Genomic DNA, 20,345 nt, shown 5'->3' on the forward strand with positions numbered 1-20,345 from the left:
CTTTTTATTCTCCCACTTCTCTATTTTGCTTCGTTACCTTCGACCTTCTCTCCTGGATTCATCATTGTAATAGAGGCAAAGTGTTCCACTCTAGATTTTGAAAGAGTCACGACGATCACAACCGTTGGCTAATCAATTTACCATGCTTACTATTTGGTTTATCGGTCACTATCAAAGTTACTTGAGTTTAAATCTGTCGAAGAGGTATGGATGGGAAAATAAGTAAACAACTTTATATTATAGGTGTTTGGATGCAAGGCATATGATTTCATTCTTAGTGATAAGAGAAAGAAATTGCAATCAAAGTCACTCGAGTGTATCTTTCTCAGATTCGAAAAAGGAATGAAGGGATTCAAGCTTTGAGATCCGATAAACAAGAAGAAAATCCTTAGTAGAGATGTAGTTTTTGACAAAGATTCCATGTCTAAGGGAGAATTTAAGAAAGATGATGGTGAGAAGTCTATTGTTGGTGATAAGGTAGTTGTTACCAAAATTCCTATTATCACAGAGAAAACTATAAGGGAAGAACCTCAAATTCAATTTGAGGAAGGTAGCACATCTGGTGGGGAAGAAAACTAATAAGAGATGGTTCATGATGAGCCTTGTAGCTTAGCACATGGAAGGCCAAAAAAGATCATCAAACCATCTCAAAGATTTGGATGGGAGGATGAAGTGCACTTTTCACTAGTGGCAAGCAAGAAAGGTGTCACTAAATTGATTACAAGGGACAAGTTCGAGCATTGCATGAATTTACTTAATCTCATTGCTTGTTGAGATTTAAGGGCACTTCTCCCCTTGAGGTGCGTGGAGATGATAGTTTTCTTATCAAGGTGAAGGTGTTATAAACATGTTGAGGTTCTAACGTTTCCAAGGGATTGAAGTGTTTTTTCGCCAAAGTGGAGATTGTTGAAGTTATGACTCAAAGTCAATTAGGCCTAGTCCAAGTGTGTGTTTTTGGGTCAGTCCAAGGTAATTTGGGTTGGCCCATTTTGTGGTACTTTTAAAAGGATGGGATTTTGTTTTCTTTTGTTAGAAGTCTAACTCCAAGTCTTAGTTTTTTCTAGATAAGGTAATAGAGAAAGAAAAAAAAAACCCAAGTGAGAAGAGGTTGAGAGGTTTGGAAAAATTGAGATCTAGAAGAAGGTGAAGCTAACTGATAAATGTGTTTCTTATATCGATTTACCTTGTTTTCTTCATAATGAAATTGAGCTCCAACGCTCATGCCTTCGTGGACATAGCCTTTAGATGAACCACGCAAAATCTCGTGTTGTGGGTATTGTGTTCTTACTTTTTCTTTGTGTAATTATATATCTTCTTTGCATTTGCTACTATTAGTTGGGTTTATCCTTCATGGCCATTATCAAATAAGGTCTTGGATGGTGTGGCATGCAAGATGTTTGGTGAAATATCTAATAGGTGTTTGATTTACTTACTAAGTGAGTTTCACAAAGGTGTTCACATACACAACAATATGATCTTGATGTATAAGTGTTACACTTTTATTAAACGTGAGAAAAATATCTTTGACCTATAGTGTCATGTCCGTTGATTGATAAATATGTGATGATATGAAGGTTGGATTTGTCGGAATGCATGTTGAGATGCAATAAATATATGAATTGTGATTATTGTGCGGAAATTTCTTTACAGGTGAAATTCCATAGATTCAATTTTTAGGCTAGGCTTTGCTGAAATTATTTTTAAAAAACAATAACGTCATATTCGAGATTTGGGATTTCCACCCTTGGGATTTAGGACAATCTAGATCCGATGTTGAGGGCATGAAAGTTTTACTTCTTTTCATTTTGGTGTATGTTTTCTTTTGTTGCCTATTCACTAGACTAGTTTCTGAATAATATTTAGAAAATATTCTCTTTAGTGTAATATATTCCAAGATCAATCGAAAATGTTGGTATCTGATTGTGGAAGTTCTCATTGAAAAATTAACCCTGAAATTATTTTTAGCAAGATATTTACACCAAAATATTTAGCAGTCTCTGCTCGCAATCCTATTTAAATCTGTGTTGTAGGATTTTTTTATTCATATATTTTGTTATAATCTGAAATTCTGTTAATGATGAAAACAACTAGGTTTATATGTGAATTATCATGTAGCCCAAAAATCAATTTTTATGCTTCTCAATTTAAGGTGTCTCCTTTGGACAAAGATGATGCATCAAATTCTGATTTGAATTGAGTAAGACTTAATTTTTTGAAGGACAAAATGTCGTGTTATCTTCCAAGTGCTAGCTAAGCTTAGTTGGTGAATCTTTGAGTGAGGATACGAAAGATCTGGGTTCAAATCCTGCCAGCACCGAGTTACTGAACTCATTAAAAACAGGCTAACCGATAAAAAAGAAAGTGTCGTGTTGTCTCAGATAAAGTCCTTCCATCCTGACCTAAATCAAACGGATTGGATGCCTTTATAAAATTTAGTTTCGCTCATCTAATTAACTATAGTAATTCTCATTCGTTGCCCCTGGATTTTAGATCATAGATTTATTATGGTTTGTTGATCTTGATGGTACTGGTCAACAGGAGTATTGTTCATCAGTCCACAATTTTTTCACCAAGGACACCCCTGCCTGAAAGGTGGGGATTTGCTCCATAAAATTTCATCCCAAGGGTATTTTAGTATATTCACTAATATCATGTAAAACCCTATTTACAATTACTTGGGGGTATATATGTCTCTTTATTTGGTGACAAGGTGCAATCTATAAGTGGGAGTTTCCTCTTTCTAGTTTAATTGCATCTTGTTCTTATTTTCTTTTTTATTGTTCTTCGATCAATTTCTCCACAGGGTTTGGGTCATGGATCCAATCATAGATGATAATCCCACTATGCATCACTTCAAAAGCTTACAAGTTATCGAAGTGAGAATCCTCTACATTCTCCAAGGGAGAATCTGTAATGAATTTGATAGGTAGCATTTGAAGAGAATTCTCAAGATTGTTACAAACCCTTTTTTTTTTTTTGAAAAAAGAAGGCATGAAAAACACACAAAGATCACAGGGAAGAGAAAATGGGAACACCAGGAAGGCTGCCACCGGCATCCGCAATGAAAATATTGCCCGACACATATTCGGAAGAGTCATGGACCAAATACCGGACAAGAGATGTCAATGCGGGGTCTGATGTGCCATATGTTTGTAGAGGAACAGTTCTCATTGCAACATTTTTGAGCCACTCTTTCTTCATGAGGCTCTCAGTAATCTCAGATTTGAACAGCCCAGGTGCTATTGAGTTCACTCTGATTTTATGCTTCCCCAACTCTAAAGCCATCACCTGTAAATATTACAATAAATTAGGTAATAATTTAGACATAATAATAAAGAAAATAATTCTTCGAATATCATTAACTAGATCCCAAAATGAAATAGTGTTTATATAGAACTACAAGGTGACAATGGCATGTGCAAACCCACATGTATCAAAAGTGTTTATTTGTAATTTAAAACATTGATTAAAGGTTCTTTTGTAGATTACATAGTAAAAAAAGATATTTTTGTAATTTTAAAAATTAAGCAACATGATTCTACCATCGAGGGTTGAAATTATATGGGATTTTGACTAAAATAATCATTATATTAAATTTAAATATAAAAGTGGAGGCATTTATGATCATTCAAATTTTGGTGTTGAACCACTTTTACTCCATCTTCTCTCGTTATAGTGTTAAAGAAATGATGGAAAGAATTCTAATGGATTTATATATGGTATCCTCGAGACATGTAATATTATGCATACTTATAAATCCCAACTTTTTAGATTTTGTGTTTATAGCGTCAGGATCATGTGTTTTTCTCAATATGAGTGACTAGAATCTGGCCCTTCTCTCTCTTTATAGAGAGTTTCTATTACCACACCAACTTTTACTAAGAGCACCCCATTTGTATGATATCAACAAAGAATTAAGTCAGGAGTGGTCTTAGTAAAAGTTGGTGTGGCAATAAAATCTCTCTTTATGTATTATAATCTTAATCCAATCTAATTTTCATTTAACGTATAACCTTGGACAAGGTGTCCATCCCAGCCTTTGAGGCAGTATAGGCAACACCGCCATGGAACTGCCCACGATTAATACCACCGATAGAAGATATGTTGATGACTGATCCTTTGAGACCTCCATTGTGCATGCGTTTGCACACATACTTGGAGACTAGCCAAGTTCCAGTTAAGTTAATTCTGAAAGTTCTGTTCCACTCCTCTTCCGGTAATTCCAGAGAAGAACACACAACACCTGATACACATTAATTAAACATAACGTTAATTGAAGATATTAATTTTGGAATCGTGTGTACATTCTACATTCTACTTTTATATATATATATATGGGTCAGGTTCAAGGGACAGATGAGAAAACATATGTAAAAACAATGTAACATTAATAAATTTTCAAAATATAGGTTAGAAGTTTCAGATTAAGCTGATTTTTTGTGAGGATGATCTCTATGATAGGAAGATCATCCAAAAATAAAATCAGTCCAATCTGAAACTTCTAACCCCATTAAAAGTAATTTAGAATGTGGACCGTCGATTTTTTGCCAGTAATTTGTAAATCACTTTTGATGGATTTAGAAGTTTCTGATTGAACTGATTTTTTGTGAGTATGATCTTCTCATCATAGTGACCATCCTCGCAAAAAATCAGCTCAATCCAAAACTTCTAACCCATATTTTGAAAAACCATTGTTTTTTCATATGTTTTTACATATGGCCCTTGAACCGCCCCCTATATATATATAGGGGACGGTTCAGCAGCCCTAAAGTTTGCCAAGTTTGGTGCCAAACATTTTCCAAAATATGGGTTAGAAGCTTTGGAATGAGCTGATATTTTGTGAGGATAATCTCTATGATGAGGAGATCATCATCACCAAAAATCAGTCTATTACAAAACTTTTAACCCCATCAAAAGTGATTTACAAAAATTGGACGGTCCACGATTCTTCAACTTGTAAACTAGGGTTAGAAGTTTCAAAATGAGCTGATTTTTTGTGAGGATGATCTCTTCACCGTAGAGATCATCCTCACAAAAAATCAGCCTATTCCAAAACTTCTAACCCCATCAAAAGTGATTTACAAAAAATGTTTGGCACAAAACTTGACAAACTTTAGGGCTACCGGACCACTCCCATATATATATATATATATATATACTAGAGTTTGTCTTGCTTATGGCATGGACATCCTCTCTAGGGTTAAGGGGGTAAAAACGTAAAAAACAAGAGAGTTTCTATTAGCACCCCTATCTTTTGCTTATTCTCAACCATTACTCATTTTCTTTATTTTAATTGGAGTGTAATAAGTAAAAGTTGGGGTGCCAATAGTATCTCTTACATTTTTTTACTGATCGAGTTGACTAAAAAAGTTGTCAAATTGACTTAACTCAATTTGATTTTGAGGCAACTAAACCCAAAAACTCGAAAATTGAATAAGTCATAAGCTCAATCTTGTGGTTGGACCATGTATTTATTAATTAAAAATACTTTTCTTAATGATAACTTGATTTTCCCTTCATAAACTCCCTTCAAACTCTCCCCACATGCAGTTGTGTATCCCTAGGGAAAAAAAATCTATAGTTCCATGCACAGGCAAGTGGGGAGAGTTTCCGGGAGTGGGGAAGAGAGAGTTTGTCAGAGGAGGAGAGTTAGAAAATCCCGACTCTTTATTTAATTTAAGAGAGTAAACTTGCAGGTTATCAACTTGACTTAACTTCCATGGACATCCGAGTCAAATCTAGTTTTTTGAGTTCTAAACTATTGTCTCAAGTAGATTATGTTTTAGAATAAAAATTTCGAGAACTCTTTGAAGTGAGTTATGTGTTGACAAACTACAACCTCATTGGGAAGTTCTATCAATTCGCCAATTATATATTTATATATATATATATATATATATATATATATATATAGTACTACGTGAAAACTGGAAAATTCTACAGAAAAAATTGACGGGCCAAGGCCTACGAATTTTAGAAACCAAATTTTGACGGTCTAAGACCGTTGAAATTCTTGATGTTCCCAGATTTGACGGCTTAGAGCTGTCGAATTTCTCTCATCCTTCATTAATTTGACAGATTCAGCCCGTCGAAAAAGAAAATTGACAATGAAAAATTCGACACCAATTCGACCTCTTGGCCCGTCGAATTTTATGAAATTTGATGGCTCAAGGCCATCAAATTTAGGCCTTTTTCACATTGTGTAGGTCCCGTTCAGTAACAAACATTTTGACAAAACATTTTTCAAAACATGGGTTAGAGGTTTTGGAATGGGCTGATTTTTGGTGAGGATGATCTCTATGGTGAGGAGATTATCCTCACCAAAAATCAGCCCATTCCAAAACTTCTAGCCCCAGTTTACAAGTTGAAAAATCGTGGACCGTCCATTTTTTGTAAACCATTTTTGATGGGATTAGAAATTTTGGAATGGGCTAATTTTTGGTGATGATGATCTCCTCACTGTAGAGATCATCCTCACCAAAAATCAGCCCATTCCAAAACCTCTAACCCATGTTTTGAAAAATGTTTTGTCAAAATGTTTGTTGTTGAACATTTCCCTGTATATATATATATATATATATAATGGGTCCCGTTCGCACCCTTAGTTTTACCACACACTTTAACAAACGCATTTGTCTTACATGGGTTAGAAGTTTCAGAATGAGCTGATTTTTGGTGAGGATGATCTCTATGGTGAGGAGATCATCCTCACCAAAAATCAGCTCATTCCAAAACTTCTAACCCCATCAAAATTGATTTACAAAAAATGGACGGTCCACGATTTTTCAACGTGTAAACATGGGGCTAAACATTTCGGAATGGGCTGATTTTTGGGGAAGATGATCTTCTAATCATAGAGATCATCCTCACCAAAATCAGCTCATTCCAAAACTTCTAACCCATGTAGGACAAAAAACGTTTGTTAAAGTGTGTGGTAAAACTTAGGTGGCGAACGGGACCCATATATATATATATATATAGGGTGGGCTTCAAACGACACACATTGCGACAATGTGTTTGTCTTATATAGGCAAAAATGTTTGGAATGGGCTGATTTTTTGTGAGGATGATCTCTATGATGAGGGGATCATCCTTGCAAAAAATCATCCCAATCCAAAACTTCTAACCCCATCAAAAGTGATTTACAAAAATTGGACGGTCCACGATTCTTCACTTAAACTAGGGTTAGAAGTTTCAAAATGAGCTGATTTGTTGTGAGGATGATCTCTTCACCGTAGAGATCATCCTCACAAAAAATCAGCCTATTCCAAAACTTCTAACCCCAGCAAAAGTGATTTACAAAAATTGTTTGGCACAAAACTTGACAAACTTTAGGGCTACCGGACCACTCCATAATATATATATATATATATATATATATATATAGAATATTATATATATATATATATTATACTAGAGTTTGTCTTGCTTAGGCATGGACATCCTCTCTAGGGTTAAGGGGGGTAAAAACGTAAAAAACAAGAGAGTTTCTATTAGCACCCCTATCTTTTGCTTATTCTCAACCATTAATCATTTTCTTTATTTTAATGGAGTGTAATAAGTAAAAGTTGGGGTGCCACATAGTAGATCTCGACATTTTTTTACTGATCGAGTTGACTAAAAAAGTTGTCAATTGACTTAACTCAATTTGATTTTGAGGGCAACTAAACCCAAAAACTCGAAAATTGAATAAGTCATAAGCTCAATCTGGGGTTGGACCATGTATTTATTAATTAAAAATACTTTTCTTAATGATAACTTGATTTTCCCTCATAAACTCCCTTCAAACTCTCCCCACATGCAGTTGTGTATCCCTAGGGAAAAAAAATCTATAGTTCCATGCACAGGCAGTGGGGAGAGTTTCCGGGAGTGGGGAAAGAGAGTTTTGTCAGAGGAGGGAGTTAGAAAATCCCGACTCTTTATTTAATTTAAGAGAGTAAATTGCAGGTTATCAACTTGACTTAACTTCCATGGACATCCGAGTCAAATCTAGTTTTTTGAGTTTCTAAACTATTGTCTCAAGTAGATTATGTTTTAGAATAAAAATTTCGAGAACTCTTTGAAGTGAGTTATGTGTTGAAGTTTCGGAATGAGCTGATTTTTGGTGAGGATGATCTCTATGGTGAGGGAGATCATCCTCACCAAAAAATCAGCTCATTCCAAAAACTTCTAACCCCATCAAAATTGATTTACAAAAAAATGGACGGTCCACGATTTTTCAACGTGTAAACATGGGGCTAAAACATTTCGGAATGGGCTGATTTTGGGGAGGATGATCTTCTAATCATAGAGATCATCCTCACCAAAAAATCAGCTCATTCCAAAAAACTTCTAACCCATGTAGGACAAAAACGTTTTGTTAAAGTGTGTGGTTAAAACTGAGGGTGCGGAACATTCCATATATATATATATTATATATATATATATATATATTAAACAAGATGTTTGCATTATTAAATTTATAAGAATAATAATAATAATTAATTTTTTTTTTTTGTCAATTGTTTTAACGAACTTCAAATGAAAGGTGCTTTACGAAATGCTCAAGTAGTTTACACAAAATACTGAAACAACCTTTTATTCCATATTTATAAAATGATTATATACCTGATTTTGTAATTATTTATTTTACAAAATGATTATATTCTCATTTCTATTTACTTATTTACCTTTATTGTGAACCTACATTAAACTCAAGGGCGTAAAGGTAAATTCATCAAAAAAATTTGCAATAGTACCTTAGATAAATAGCATTTTAAAAAGAAAATATTTAAGAATAGAATAAAGAGTTATGGTATTGACGCCTACCATATACGCTTTCCGCAGCCACTTAAGTCAAAATAAAAAATAAAAAAGTAGAAAGTTACATTTTTACCCTTTTCGATACACCTGCCATCTTCTCCATCTATCGATCAAAAAATCCAAACCATCTTCTCCACCATCTACCTCCTCTCTCTCTCCCCCCCTCCCTCCCCCCACCCCCTCAGGTTTCTTGTTCTTTTTCTTCAAATTCATCTCTTTTTGAGTTTAGGAGAGGTTGAATCAATGAAAATTAGGTTTTAGGGTTCTTTTCTTTCAATTTTTTTTTTCTTCTTTTACTTTTTTACATTTAATCCTCGAAAAATGGAAAAATCACCATTAAAACCTTTAAATATGATGATTTCAAATTGAAGAACTCGAAGTTTATTTTACAATTTTATTCGATAGATTTAGATCGAACTTGTTTTAACAAGTTCGATATGCACCTACCGAACATAACTTCCTATTGAACAATACAAAAATAATTCAATGGAAGCTTACCGAAGAAGTTATAAATTATTTGATAAATATTATTCAGTAGGTTCAAACCGAACTTGTTTAAGAAGATTCAGTAAGTATTTTACCAGACATAACTTTCTATCGAACATTACAAAATAGATTTGATTGATAGTGATAGGAGACGTTAGGATTACACGAGAAAATTTTAGTTCGGTAAGCTCCCACTGAAACGGTTTGGTAATGTTCGGTAGATACCTATCGAATTTACCAAAACAAGTTTGGTTTGAGCCCATATCGAACAGAACTGTAAAAAAATTTTCAAGTTCTTTGATTCAAAATCTTCATTTTTGAAGATTTTAAAGATGGGTTTTCAATCTTCTTTGATGATTAAATGCAAAAAAGTAAAAGAAAAAAAAAGATTTTTGAAAGAAAAAATCTTAAAACCTAACCTCCATTAATTCAAACTCTCACAAAACTCAAAATGAGATAAATATGGAGTGAGAGAGAGATGAAGAAGTGGATTTTTTGTTCGATGGATTGTGGAGAAGATAGTGGGTGTGGAGAGTAATTCAATGAGGGTATTACCGTAATTTCCTATTTCTTTTTTTGTTTTTGTATTTGAAAAAAAACTAAAGTGGATACGAAGAGCATATATGGTGGGTGCCAGGGGTGTCAATGGGTTGGTTCCGATTTCTTAAGGAACTTAGAACCATAACCATTATACTTATTATGGTTGTGGTTGTGGTTCTTGTCGGTTTCGAGTTCGGTTCCAAAATAAATGGAATCAGAATCGAAACCATCAAAAAACATAGGTACCCATCGGTTTTGGTTCTCAAGAATCGAATGAGAAAACAAGCATTTCAAATCATTATAAATTTTTATCATTTAAAAAAATTAATATATTATTTACAAATTTATTAACTTTGTTATAATTTGTTATACTAAAGATACAAATTAATAATTTTTTTTTTCAAAAATAAAAATCCATCTTACTTAAAAGTAAAAAAATTAGAGGATTATAGCTTGTTGTAAACTCCAATCGATAATTTAAATGAAAAATTGAAGAATTTTATATAACATACATGAATTTTAAAATAAAATAGTACCTTAAAAATCATCTATAATATAAAAAGAAATGCCAAAATAAATCCATTCCGGATATTCATAGGTATCCATAGGATAGAAACTAACGGTTCCGATTCCCATCGGTTTGGTTCTATTTTAGACATGACTCTAATCGATTCAAATAAAAAGGAACCGAAACAGGACTTTATGTTTTTGTTCCAGTCTGGTTTCGGTTGAATGGGTATCCATTGACACCCCTAGCCCCAGTAGTACAACTCTAGAATAAATGACAATTTTAATAAATATAAAATAAGGGCTGATTCATTCATTTTTGTAAAATAAACAATACTTTATTAATTTCATGTCCTGAATTTTGTGAAAATCGATGTTTCATCTGAAAAAGTATGAATATTTGTCATAAATTACCTTCATTTATTGTCCACTGTGTCAGGTGGACTTGTAGACCAGTACAGAAAAAAAATGTATTTAAAAAAAAACCCTATTAAATTGATGATATTAGGTTTACCCCCTCTAAAATTTTAAGATATGGTTTACTCCCTTGACCGTAAGTCAAGGTTGCTTTGCTTCTTCTTAATATGATTTAACAGTGAAATTTATATAGTAATTTAAGTATTTGAAGATAATTTTGGAAAAAAGAAGAAGAAGCAATATTTCACCGTTAAACCATCAAGAAAATGCGCTGATTTAGGGTTAGGGATGTAAACCTAATATTGCATTTTGTAAGGGGAAACCTAATATCATCAATTTAATAGACGTGTATTTCTAAAATATATCCAAATAAAAATTTATTACTGAAAAAAAATATATTTTAAATTCAGAATAGAAAAGAACATTTAATTTAGTAGTACATAACTCTGTCTGATTTCTAATCTAACTTGACGAGTTTCCAAACATTATAAAATTAAGAATTTTTTAGTCAAAAAATAAATCGTCCAATATCACATTAGGGAAAATAAAAATAAAAAAAAAAAATTTAAACAACTTCAAATCTTAAGCTTTCTATCCCCAAATAATCTAACATCGAACTACTCTTATACGAACTGTAACAAATCGCCCATTCCATTCCACACAAATCAAACGACGCTAAAAATCCAACCAAAATCTCCAGAACCGTAAATCCAGATAAAAAACACAAAAATTAATTAAAATTACCTCTGAATCCAGCATTGTTGATTAAAACATCGATCCCACCAAATGCGTCCCATGCCTTCTGCACAGCCGCATCAATCACACTCCCTGGAGCGCTTACATCTAATTCCACAGCAAACAGCTCTGCTGTCACTAATAACAGGCTTCGAACTTGAATTGAGCTTGAACTTGAACTTGAATTGATCTCCTCACAGAGAGACTTCAACAGATCCATCCTTCGAGCAGCAGCGATGATCTTACAACCAGCCATGGCGAGATCTAAACAGAATTCACGGCCAAGACCTGAAGAAGCACCAGTTACCATTATTATCTTCCCATCTAATCGTCTCCATGGTTCCAGATATACGTTCTTCTTAGATTCCTCTGCCATGGATTCTGCTCTTTTATAATATTTGAAGCTCTGTGAAACTTTTTCTATTTTTTTAGGGTTTTGTTCGTGATAAGATTTTGGAACCTTTATTTGAATAAATGGCGCCAGCTACGGTCTACGAAGACGAAGGACGAAGGTGTGTCATATATAGTTGTGAATTATGAGGGGTTACTGGTTATAGCCGGTTTTCTCTCCACGTGTCGCACCCAACTCAATTAAGAACTACAGAAGAATAATGGTCTTTATATCCGGTTTTCTCTCCACGTGTCGCTCCCAACTCAATTAAGAACTACATAACAATAATGGTCTTTGTATCTGAGCAATGACAATCTGACCACCCACGTGGCAAACTCAATCGACTTACCTTACTTGACAAGTTCGAAAATCGTAGATCTGCCCTCAGTGGGAAAAACAGTTCTCCCGAGATACATTGTTTCTAGCTCATACTTGGAAAAATTATTATCATTACATTATTCCCATAATCTATCATATATATATTTTAATCTTTCGAGAAATCTAATAAACATTTAGGGTCTGTTCTTTACAGAAGTCAGCTCTAACTCCAGAAGATGGCTTCTGGAAGAAGTAGAAGTCAGGAACCAAAAAAGTATATAAATCAAACAGAGTTTGTTTGTTACAAAAGTAACAGAAATCAGAAAAAGCTTGTTCATTTACAATTTTTTATTGCTGGATTCTAGTAAAATGATCAAAATACCCTTCATGTTGATAATGCACCTAGAATGCACAAAAAAATGACTAGAACATAATAAAATATATAATTACACTAATATATATATTTATATTAAAAAATTATTAAAATAATTATTTTCAATTTAAATAAATATATAAATTTTATGATTTTATCGAAATTTCGACAACATTTTCTTTTAAAATGGACATATGAAATTTTTCTGACAAAAGAAATACCTGCATAATATACAATTTGATATCTACATAACATCCTATAAACAAATCCAACATCCACATAACATCCCATACACAATCTAATATCCACATAACATCCCCATACACATTAACATTCAAACAAATACATATTATACAGATATCAAAAGTGTTATAATGTCATACAAACAGAGAAAAATAATTTTCATTAATAACAAATCCAAAATAGATCAAGTTCTATCATAAACAGGCATTGTCATACCATTATAGGCATTATCTTGATCTTTAATTTAGGAATTAAATACCGGGAGATAACGAACCCACGTATTTTCCAAGATAGCTATATTTGAGAACAATTGATAAGCTAGAGATAGTATTATATCAACTAAAATTTTACATAGGATAGCAAAAAATGAGAATATTCAGATGAATGAATTGGGAAAAGTACTACGAAAAACAAATAAAAAATGAAATATATTTAAGAAAATTTAGGAATGCCTCCAATAGGAGATAAAATAAGATAAATCAACTGAGATGGTTGGCATATACAAAGATGACTAATAATAACATTAGTGAGATGCAACATTCAGTGCAAGATCAAAACTATTATAATTGTTAAATTGTGGCATCACCAATGGATGTGGTACAATTTAAAACATATTTACACTAACCTTTTCTCTTGCTATGTAGGGGTAAAATAAAATATCCGAAACGTGATTGAAGTTTATTATTCGTTTGCTCCAGCTTTTCCGCTGTACAAGGCTAAGCAAAAAATTATTAATGTCAAAGAGATAAGAGTAGAACCTATTGCTTTTATTCTGATTCAAAAATAGGTGAGGTTAATTTACAACAACCATTTTTCATATAAAAACACTAAAGTATTTGGGGCTCACCAAGATCTAAAATTTGTCTAGCAAAATAGTCTCTATTTCCCAACAGTGGAGATGAAAAAAAGTGCATTTACCCAAATACTTATTCTATAAAAAAGATCCAACAGGTGGCTATCGAGTGAAAAATGGAAATATGTGATATCCAATGCATAATACTATAACAAAACAAGGATATTACTACAATGGCCAAAAGAACCAATGGCTTATATTCATGGTTTCCAATCTCGTTCGAGACCGAGATGACTCGAGCGAATGAGATGGATAGATGTGGGATCTCAAGTCTCAACAGTGTGAAATCTCGTGAGATAAATGAGATGACTTGCAAGAGATTTTCAAAATCTCATCCAAGCAAATAGAACTCAGACGAGTCAACCCGAGAATTTCTATATTTTAATTAAAACAATCATTTTTTTAGAATTTAAATACATATTATCTAAATAAATATGATCTTATGTCTAAACATTTTCTAATCAACAAATTTATAAAAAAATTATAATTATTTTCATATAAACATATGTATATGAATAAATAATTGTAAACCGAGTTTATTGGTTTATCTCGTTCGAGAACAACTAAGTCTCATCCACAAACAAGATGAGACGTCAAACCGAATTTTAAAACCATGGTTATATTTCAGGATAACTAATCCATGAAGAAGAATGACATGTTTGCAATGTACACCAAAGTCTTCAATCTTATTGAGAGGGATAGTCTGATACTCCGAAAAACAGGGTCATCAGGAGGCTTATACCCCTCAGGGTAAGTCCAAAATGCTCCAATTTCTACTTTTTCCAGCAGATACTGTTCTTGTTGGATCAATAACAACTGCCATTAATGACTTTAATGTCATATGCTCTAGTGACACCCTTCATGTAACTCAAAGATTATTGTAATTCATCTACAAATTCCCCTCATATAAAATTGGGGTTAGAACCCCACAATCAAAACCAAACTACAATGATTCCATATAACTTTCCTATAAAGGTGTGTGTCTAGTTCTTCCCAAATCTCTACAGCAATTTCTTACAAGGTTTTTTATTTTTTAAGTTTGATTTTCTTTATCCTTGTACTAATCATAGACTTGAGGACGTAGAAAAACAGAAACAACAAAATAGAGAACAAAACTCTACTTAAATACCAAAAAAAAAAAAAAACCAGAGGAGAAGAAATCCATAATTGAAAATTCATGAGAAAGAGAAAAGAATAAAATGGAGAAGGTTTCTACAAATTAAACATTCAAATAAAGGAATAATAACAAAATCAAAATCAAAACCCAAACACAAGAAGGAACGAGAGAGAGATTGAAATGTCGAGCTGTGCGTGTGGCATACCTGTAGTTTTTGTGAAAATACCGACTTCTGAAGCACAAACGAATAGCTTATCTAGTTCTAGGGTTTGTGGAGTGAGCTTCAATGGTGGATGATGACGAAAGCTCTTCCGATTTCGTTAAGTACCCAGAGCTTCGTATCTCTCGGTTATAAAACCTAGAAAGCTTGGGGAAGAAGAAGAGATCATAGAGAGGTTGGGATTGCAACGAGAGAGACGCAGAAGGGGTTTACATTCGTTGAAAGTCGATGACGAAAGAGGGTTTAAGTTTTACTTTCGTTGAAAATTGAAATAAAGATGGAAGGTATATTGGTCATTATACCTAAGCCGTTTTCGGTAACGGGCTTGCGCAGAAGCAAAATTACAAAGCCCACTTTACACGACTCTAAATAAAAGCTACCTTTGGGCTTTTGTTGATTTTTGTAGGAGCCGAAAAAACTCAAACGAACGATGTTCAACTAGCTTTTTTGGCTCAAAAGCTAAAGAAGCAAAAAGAGCTTGCTTCTGAAGCTCAAACAAACAACCCTTTAATAACTTGTTTGGTTTTAATTCGTTAAAATTTTATTGGATTTCTCGACATGAGACACAATGTGAAAAAGGCTCAAATTTGATGGCCTTGGGTCATCAAATTTCATAAAATTCGACGGACTAAGAGGTTGAATTGGTGTCAAATTTTTCATTGCCAAATTTTTTTTTTTGACGGGTCAAAACTATCAAATTAATGACGGATGTGAGAAATTTGACAGCTTTAAATCATCAAATCTGGGATCATCAAGAATTTCGACGATCCTAAACCGTCAAAATTAAGTTTCTAAAATTCATGGGCCTTGGCCCGTCAATTTTTTCAGTTTTCACATAGTGAGATTGTACGATTCGACTTTGTGTCACTGCGGCAAAATATCATTATCTTGGAGAAATACAGACATTGAGATGCCATAAAACTCAAACATCAAAAGTAGTTAACAATCATTTGTAAAATAATTTGATTGCTTTGGATGGAAGAATTGAGTCAATGCTTTTACTAAGAGATATGTATGAAAGAAAGATCATCCATGACATAATATGTTGAGTTAGAAACTGTCTTCAAAGAAGGTAGGTCTGAAGTACCAAACGAATAGCTTATCTGGTTCTAGGGTTTGTGGAGTGAGCTTCTTCAATGGTGGATGATGACGAAAGCTCTTCCGATTTCGTTAAGTGCCCAGAGCTTCGTATCTCTCGGTTATAAAACCTAGAAGACTTGGGGAAGAAGAAGAGATCATAGAGAGGTTGGGATTGCAACGAGAGAGACGCAGAAGGGGTTTACATTCGTTGAAAGTCGATGACGAAAGAGGGTTTAAGTTTTACTTTCGTCGAAAATTGAAATAAATATGGAAGGTATATTGGTCATTATACCTAAGCCGTTTTCGGTAACGGGCTTGCGCAGAAGCAAAATTACAAAGCCCACTTTACACGACTCTAAATAAAAGCTACCTTTCGGTTTTTGTTGATTTTTGTAGGAGCCGAAAAAACTCAAACGAACGATGTTCAACTAGCTTTTTTGGCTCAAAAGCTAAAGAAGCAAAAAGAGCTTGCTTCTGAAGCTCAAACAAACAACCCTTTAATAACTTGTTTGGTTTTAATTCGTTAAAATTTTATTGGATTTCTCGACATGAGACACAATGTGAAAAAGGCTCAAATTTGATGGCCTTGGGTCATCAAATTTCATAAAATTCGACGGACTAAGAGGTTGAATTGGTGTCGAATTTTTCATTGCCAAAATTTTTTTTTTTGACGGGTCAAAACTATCAAATTAATGAAGGATGTGAGAAATTTGACAGCTTTAAATCATCAAATCTTGGATCATCAAGAATTTCGACGATCCTAAACCGTCAAAATTAAGTTTCTAAAATTCATGGGCCTTGGCCCGTCAATTTTTTCAGTTTTCACATAGTGAGATTGTACGATTCGACTTTGTGTCACTGCGGCAAAATATCATTATCTTGGAGAAATACAGACATTGAGATGCCATAAACTCAACATCCATCAAAAGTAGTTAACAATCATTTGTAAAATAATTTGATTGCTTTGGATGGAAGAATTGAGTCAATGCTTTTACTAAGAGATATGTATGAAAGAAAGATCATCCATGACATAATATGTTGAGTTAGAAACTGTCTTCAAAGAAGGTAGAGAAAGCGAAAGGTTTTTGAAGAAACTAGAAAAAATAGTAAGAGGAGATTAGGATTAGGGTTGTCAATGGATCGAGTCTAGATTTGATCGAGATCGATTTAGTATTGGTCCAATAAGGATTGGATCGAACCCTTATCAAATTAGGTTTTTTTATTTATTTATAAGAAATCAATACTAAGATCCAGATCTTATCCGTTAACAATCGGATTTGACCAAACCCAATTATATATATAAAATCTACGTATACTTTATATATCTCAACAAATATATAATATAATTTGTATACTTTCTAATAAAGGAAAGGGAATCAATTTGACTCTATTGTTTGAAAGCAATCCACCTTATGATTCATCTTGCAATAATCTTAGGCAAGGAAAGTAATGAAAAATGGCATTAGATCAGTTCAAGACCAACCTTCTTAGTCAATGAGTCTATTACAAGAAACTCGTAAATGATTCCTTGCTTGGTGAAATATTGGCAGAGTGACACACTCGTGTATCAATATACGTTTTCAAACAATTAGATACCCTCATTACTTGGCCCAAAAATCTATCAATAGCATACTTAGAGGTAAATATGAATTAATATGTGATTTAGTAGTTAAATATATTTATGCACATCAATCTCTAATATATATATTTAAATGTTAATATATTAGGAAAATAGTGATTCTGATAATGATGACGATGACGATATTGTGAAATTTCCCACATTTATATTAAGGAGATATACGAATGAAATTTTTGAAATAAATTTTAATAAAAAAATTTTCAAATTTTTGATGAAGCTTTCCAGTTTCTTCACTCAGTTAAGGATATTTTGATTATACATCAAATGGAAGAATTGACGATTAGTATCGCACATTATATATAAGGTAAGATGTATGTACTTATTATTCAATTAACTTTAATTTTTAATAGTTTTAAATATTATTTTATTTTATTAAGTTACTTGTATGAACATAATATTGTATTAAATCATAAACTGCTAACGCATCAACGACGTTATTCCCTTATCTGAAGACATGCCTTATGTCCCATTCGACCTCATTGAGTAAAAGCAGACACTTAGCTACAATGTGCTCATGAAACCAAGGGAATCTCTCACTTTTGAGAGCTCCAATAAGAAATGATGAATCTGATTCTATTAACAGCTTCTTGTCATTAAGATTAATAGGCTGCACCTTATGCAACATAGCGAGAAATTCAATAAGAGAATTCATTCCTTGACCTCTTCAAGGAGGAAGAAGACCATGATCCCCACAGAATAATCCCCATACCGTGGTACTAAAGGTGCATTCGAAAAATAAATGATTCAACGTCTCTTCCATCAATTTGCAGAGGGGGCATTGAGAGGCTAAAATGCACCCTCTATGCTTTTGAAGACCATCAACAACAACTACTTTGTGAAATAATTTTTAGTTAAAAACTTTCATTTTTTATGGAATTTTCAAGTTGTAAAGCACCCTCCAAGATCCAGCTTTTTGACCTTGGAGTTTTATACAATCCCAAGTCGTTGAAGAAGAAAAGAGACCAGATTGGCTTATTTATATTTACCATTAATATTTATAATATATATATATATATTTATATTTATTTATTTATTATTTATTATTTTTATCATTAAATTTTGAGGATACTACATATTTAAACTTAAACTTGTTTGTGTATGTGTGTGTACATGGATAACTTGACTATGTTAATTAGTTTGAGATTTTAAGTAAGGATCTCTTATAATAATGTTTTGGTTGCACGGATGATTTCAGGATATCATATTAGGAAGCAAATCCAAACAACATGAGTGTTTTAGTAGTGCATTTTTTTTGTCTTTGATTTCATATTCTTCCTCTTAGTTGGTCAATATTTTTTACTATATGTTGATTTATTTGATCTTCTTATTCAATATTTATAAATGCAAAATTGATTATAAAAGAACAAGGTGGTGAGAATAGGAAACCTATGATAGATGAGTATAATTCGCACAAAATTGATTGGGTGTGGTGGCATGGTGGTAGTGGTGGTAGTGGTGACATGATGGTGGTCGTGGCATGGTGGTGGTGGTGGTGATTGGTCGTGGTGGCATAGTGGTTATGGTATAATTTGCACAAGATTTCTTAGGATGGACTCCAAGGAGTTATAATATTGGTATTAGACATGTGTAAAGTCTTATGAGGTAACCCTCAATTATTTCTCTAATTACATGTAAAACTCAAGTTAGGGTTTGAGTAACTCTTTTACTTGTCATTTTGATATAGTGATTTTTTGTCGATTTGCCCCGTATTTTTTGTCCTTACTGGAGATTTTTCCACGTTAACAATTTGGTGTCTCTTGTGTGTGTACTTGTTATTTTATCTATGTTGGTTTTTCTTTATTTTTATGAGTTTTAATCAAACATATATGTATGGTTTGTGAACATATAAAGAACATATGACTTAGCTAAGAACCTTAGTATATAATAAATGCCTCTCATAGTCTTAGAAACTAATATTTTGAAACTACCGTATAAATTTGAGTTTATATGTTTGTTTCAATTTGTAGTGGTTGTGGTATTGGTGATTTTGGTGATGGTGGTATGGTAGCATGGTGCAAGTTTTTATTTATGCATTTTTTCTATTCTTGTTTCTATTTTTATTTGTGGTGTTAGTGGTGGTGGTGGTGCAAGTGGTGATTGTAATAGCATGGTTTTTGTTTTTTGCATTTTTATTTCTGCAGGTTTTTATGTTTCTGTTTATGTCATTATATGTATTGGGCCTGCCTAGAGAAAAAACAAACAAAATTTTTTTAAAAAAAAAATACTAGATAAGATGTCGGTTTTATTGAAATCGACATTATATATGTTATATAACGTTAGTTTCATAAAAAATCGACGTAAGATAATAAAAAAAAATTAAATATTATTATTGGTTTACATTTGATGACAGTACAACAAAAACTGACGTCATTCTTGAGATATAATGTTAGATTATAACCGACATTATAACCCTGCTTTTAAGACATCAATTGATTTTTTAACCAATGTTAAATGCCTTATTCTTACTAGTGATTGGTTGGACGTGAAAAGGGTTGGAGAGATTGAAGGGTTGAAATAGAACCATCACGTTGCAGGGTGGAATAATAGGGAGGAGTGGGTTTTGTCTCACATCCATAAAGAGAATGTTAAATGCCTAGGTTATAAGGACAAATCATACGTTGTAT

General features: G+C 32.9%; 1 protein-coding gene across 1 annotated transcript; it reads right to left on the reverse strand.

Moving 5' to 3' along the window:
- Positions 1–2,868: 2,868 nt before the first annotated feature.
- On the reverse strand, positions 2,869–11,962 carry LOC147386745 (uncharacterized). The gene is made up of 3 exons (XM_086424086.1): positions 11,497–11,962; positions 4,014–4,243; positions 2,869–3,288 (listed from the first exon to the last, which is right to left on the reverse strand). Exons 1-3 carry the CDS (start codon positions 11,861–11,863, stop codon positions 3,010–3,012), a joined length of 876 nt encoding a protein of 291 aa, XP_086280212.1. The 5' UTR covers positions 11,864–11,962; the 3' UTR covers positions 2,869–3,009.
- Between the last annotated feature and the right edge of the window lie 8,383 nt (positions 11,963–20,345).

The sequence above is a fragment of the Akebia trifoliata genome, chromosome 14 (assembly GCF_017979445.1).
Source record: "Akebia trifoliata isolate Shusen 1 chromosome 14, ASM1797944v1, whole genome shotgun sequence".
Taxonomy (NCBI): Eukaryota; Viridiplantae; Streptophyta; class Magnoliopsida; order Ranunculales; family Lardizabalaceae; genus Akebia; species Akebia trifoliata.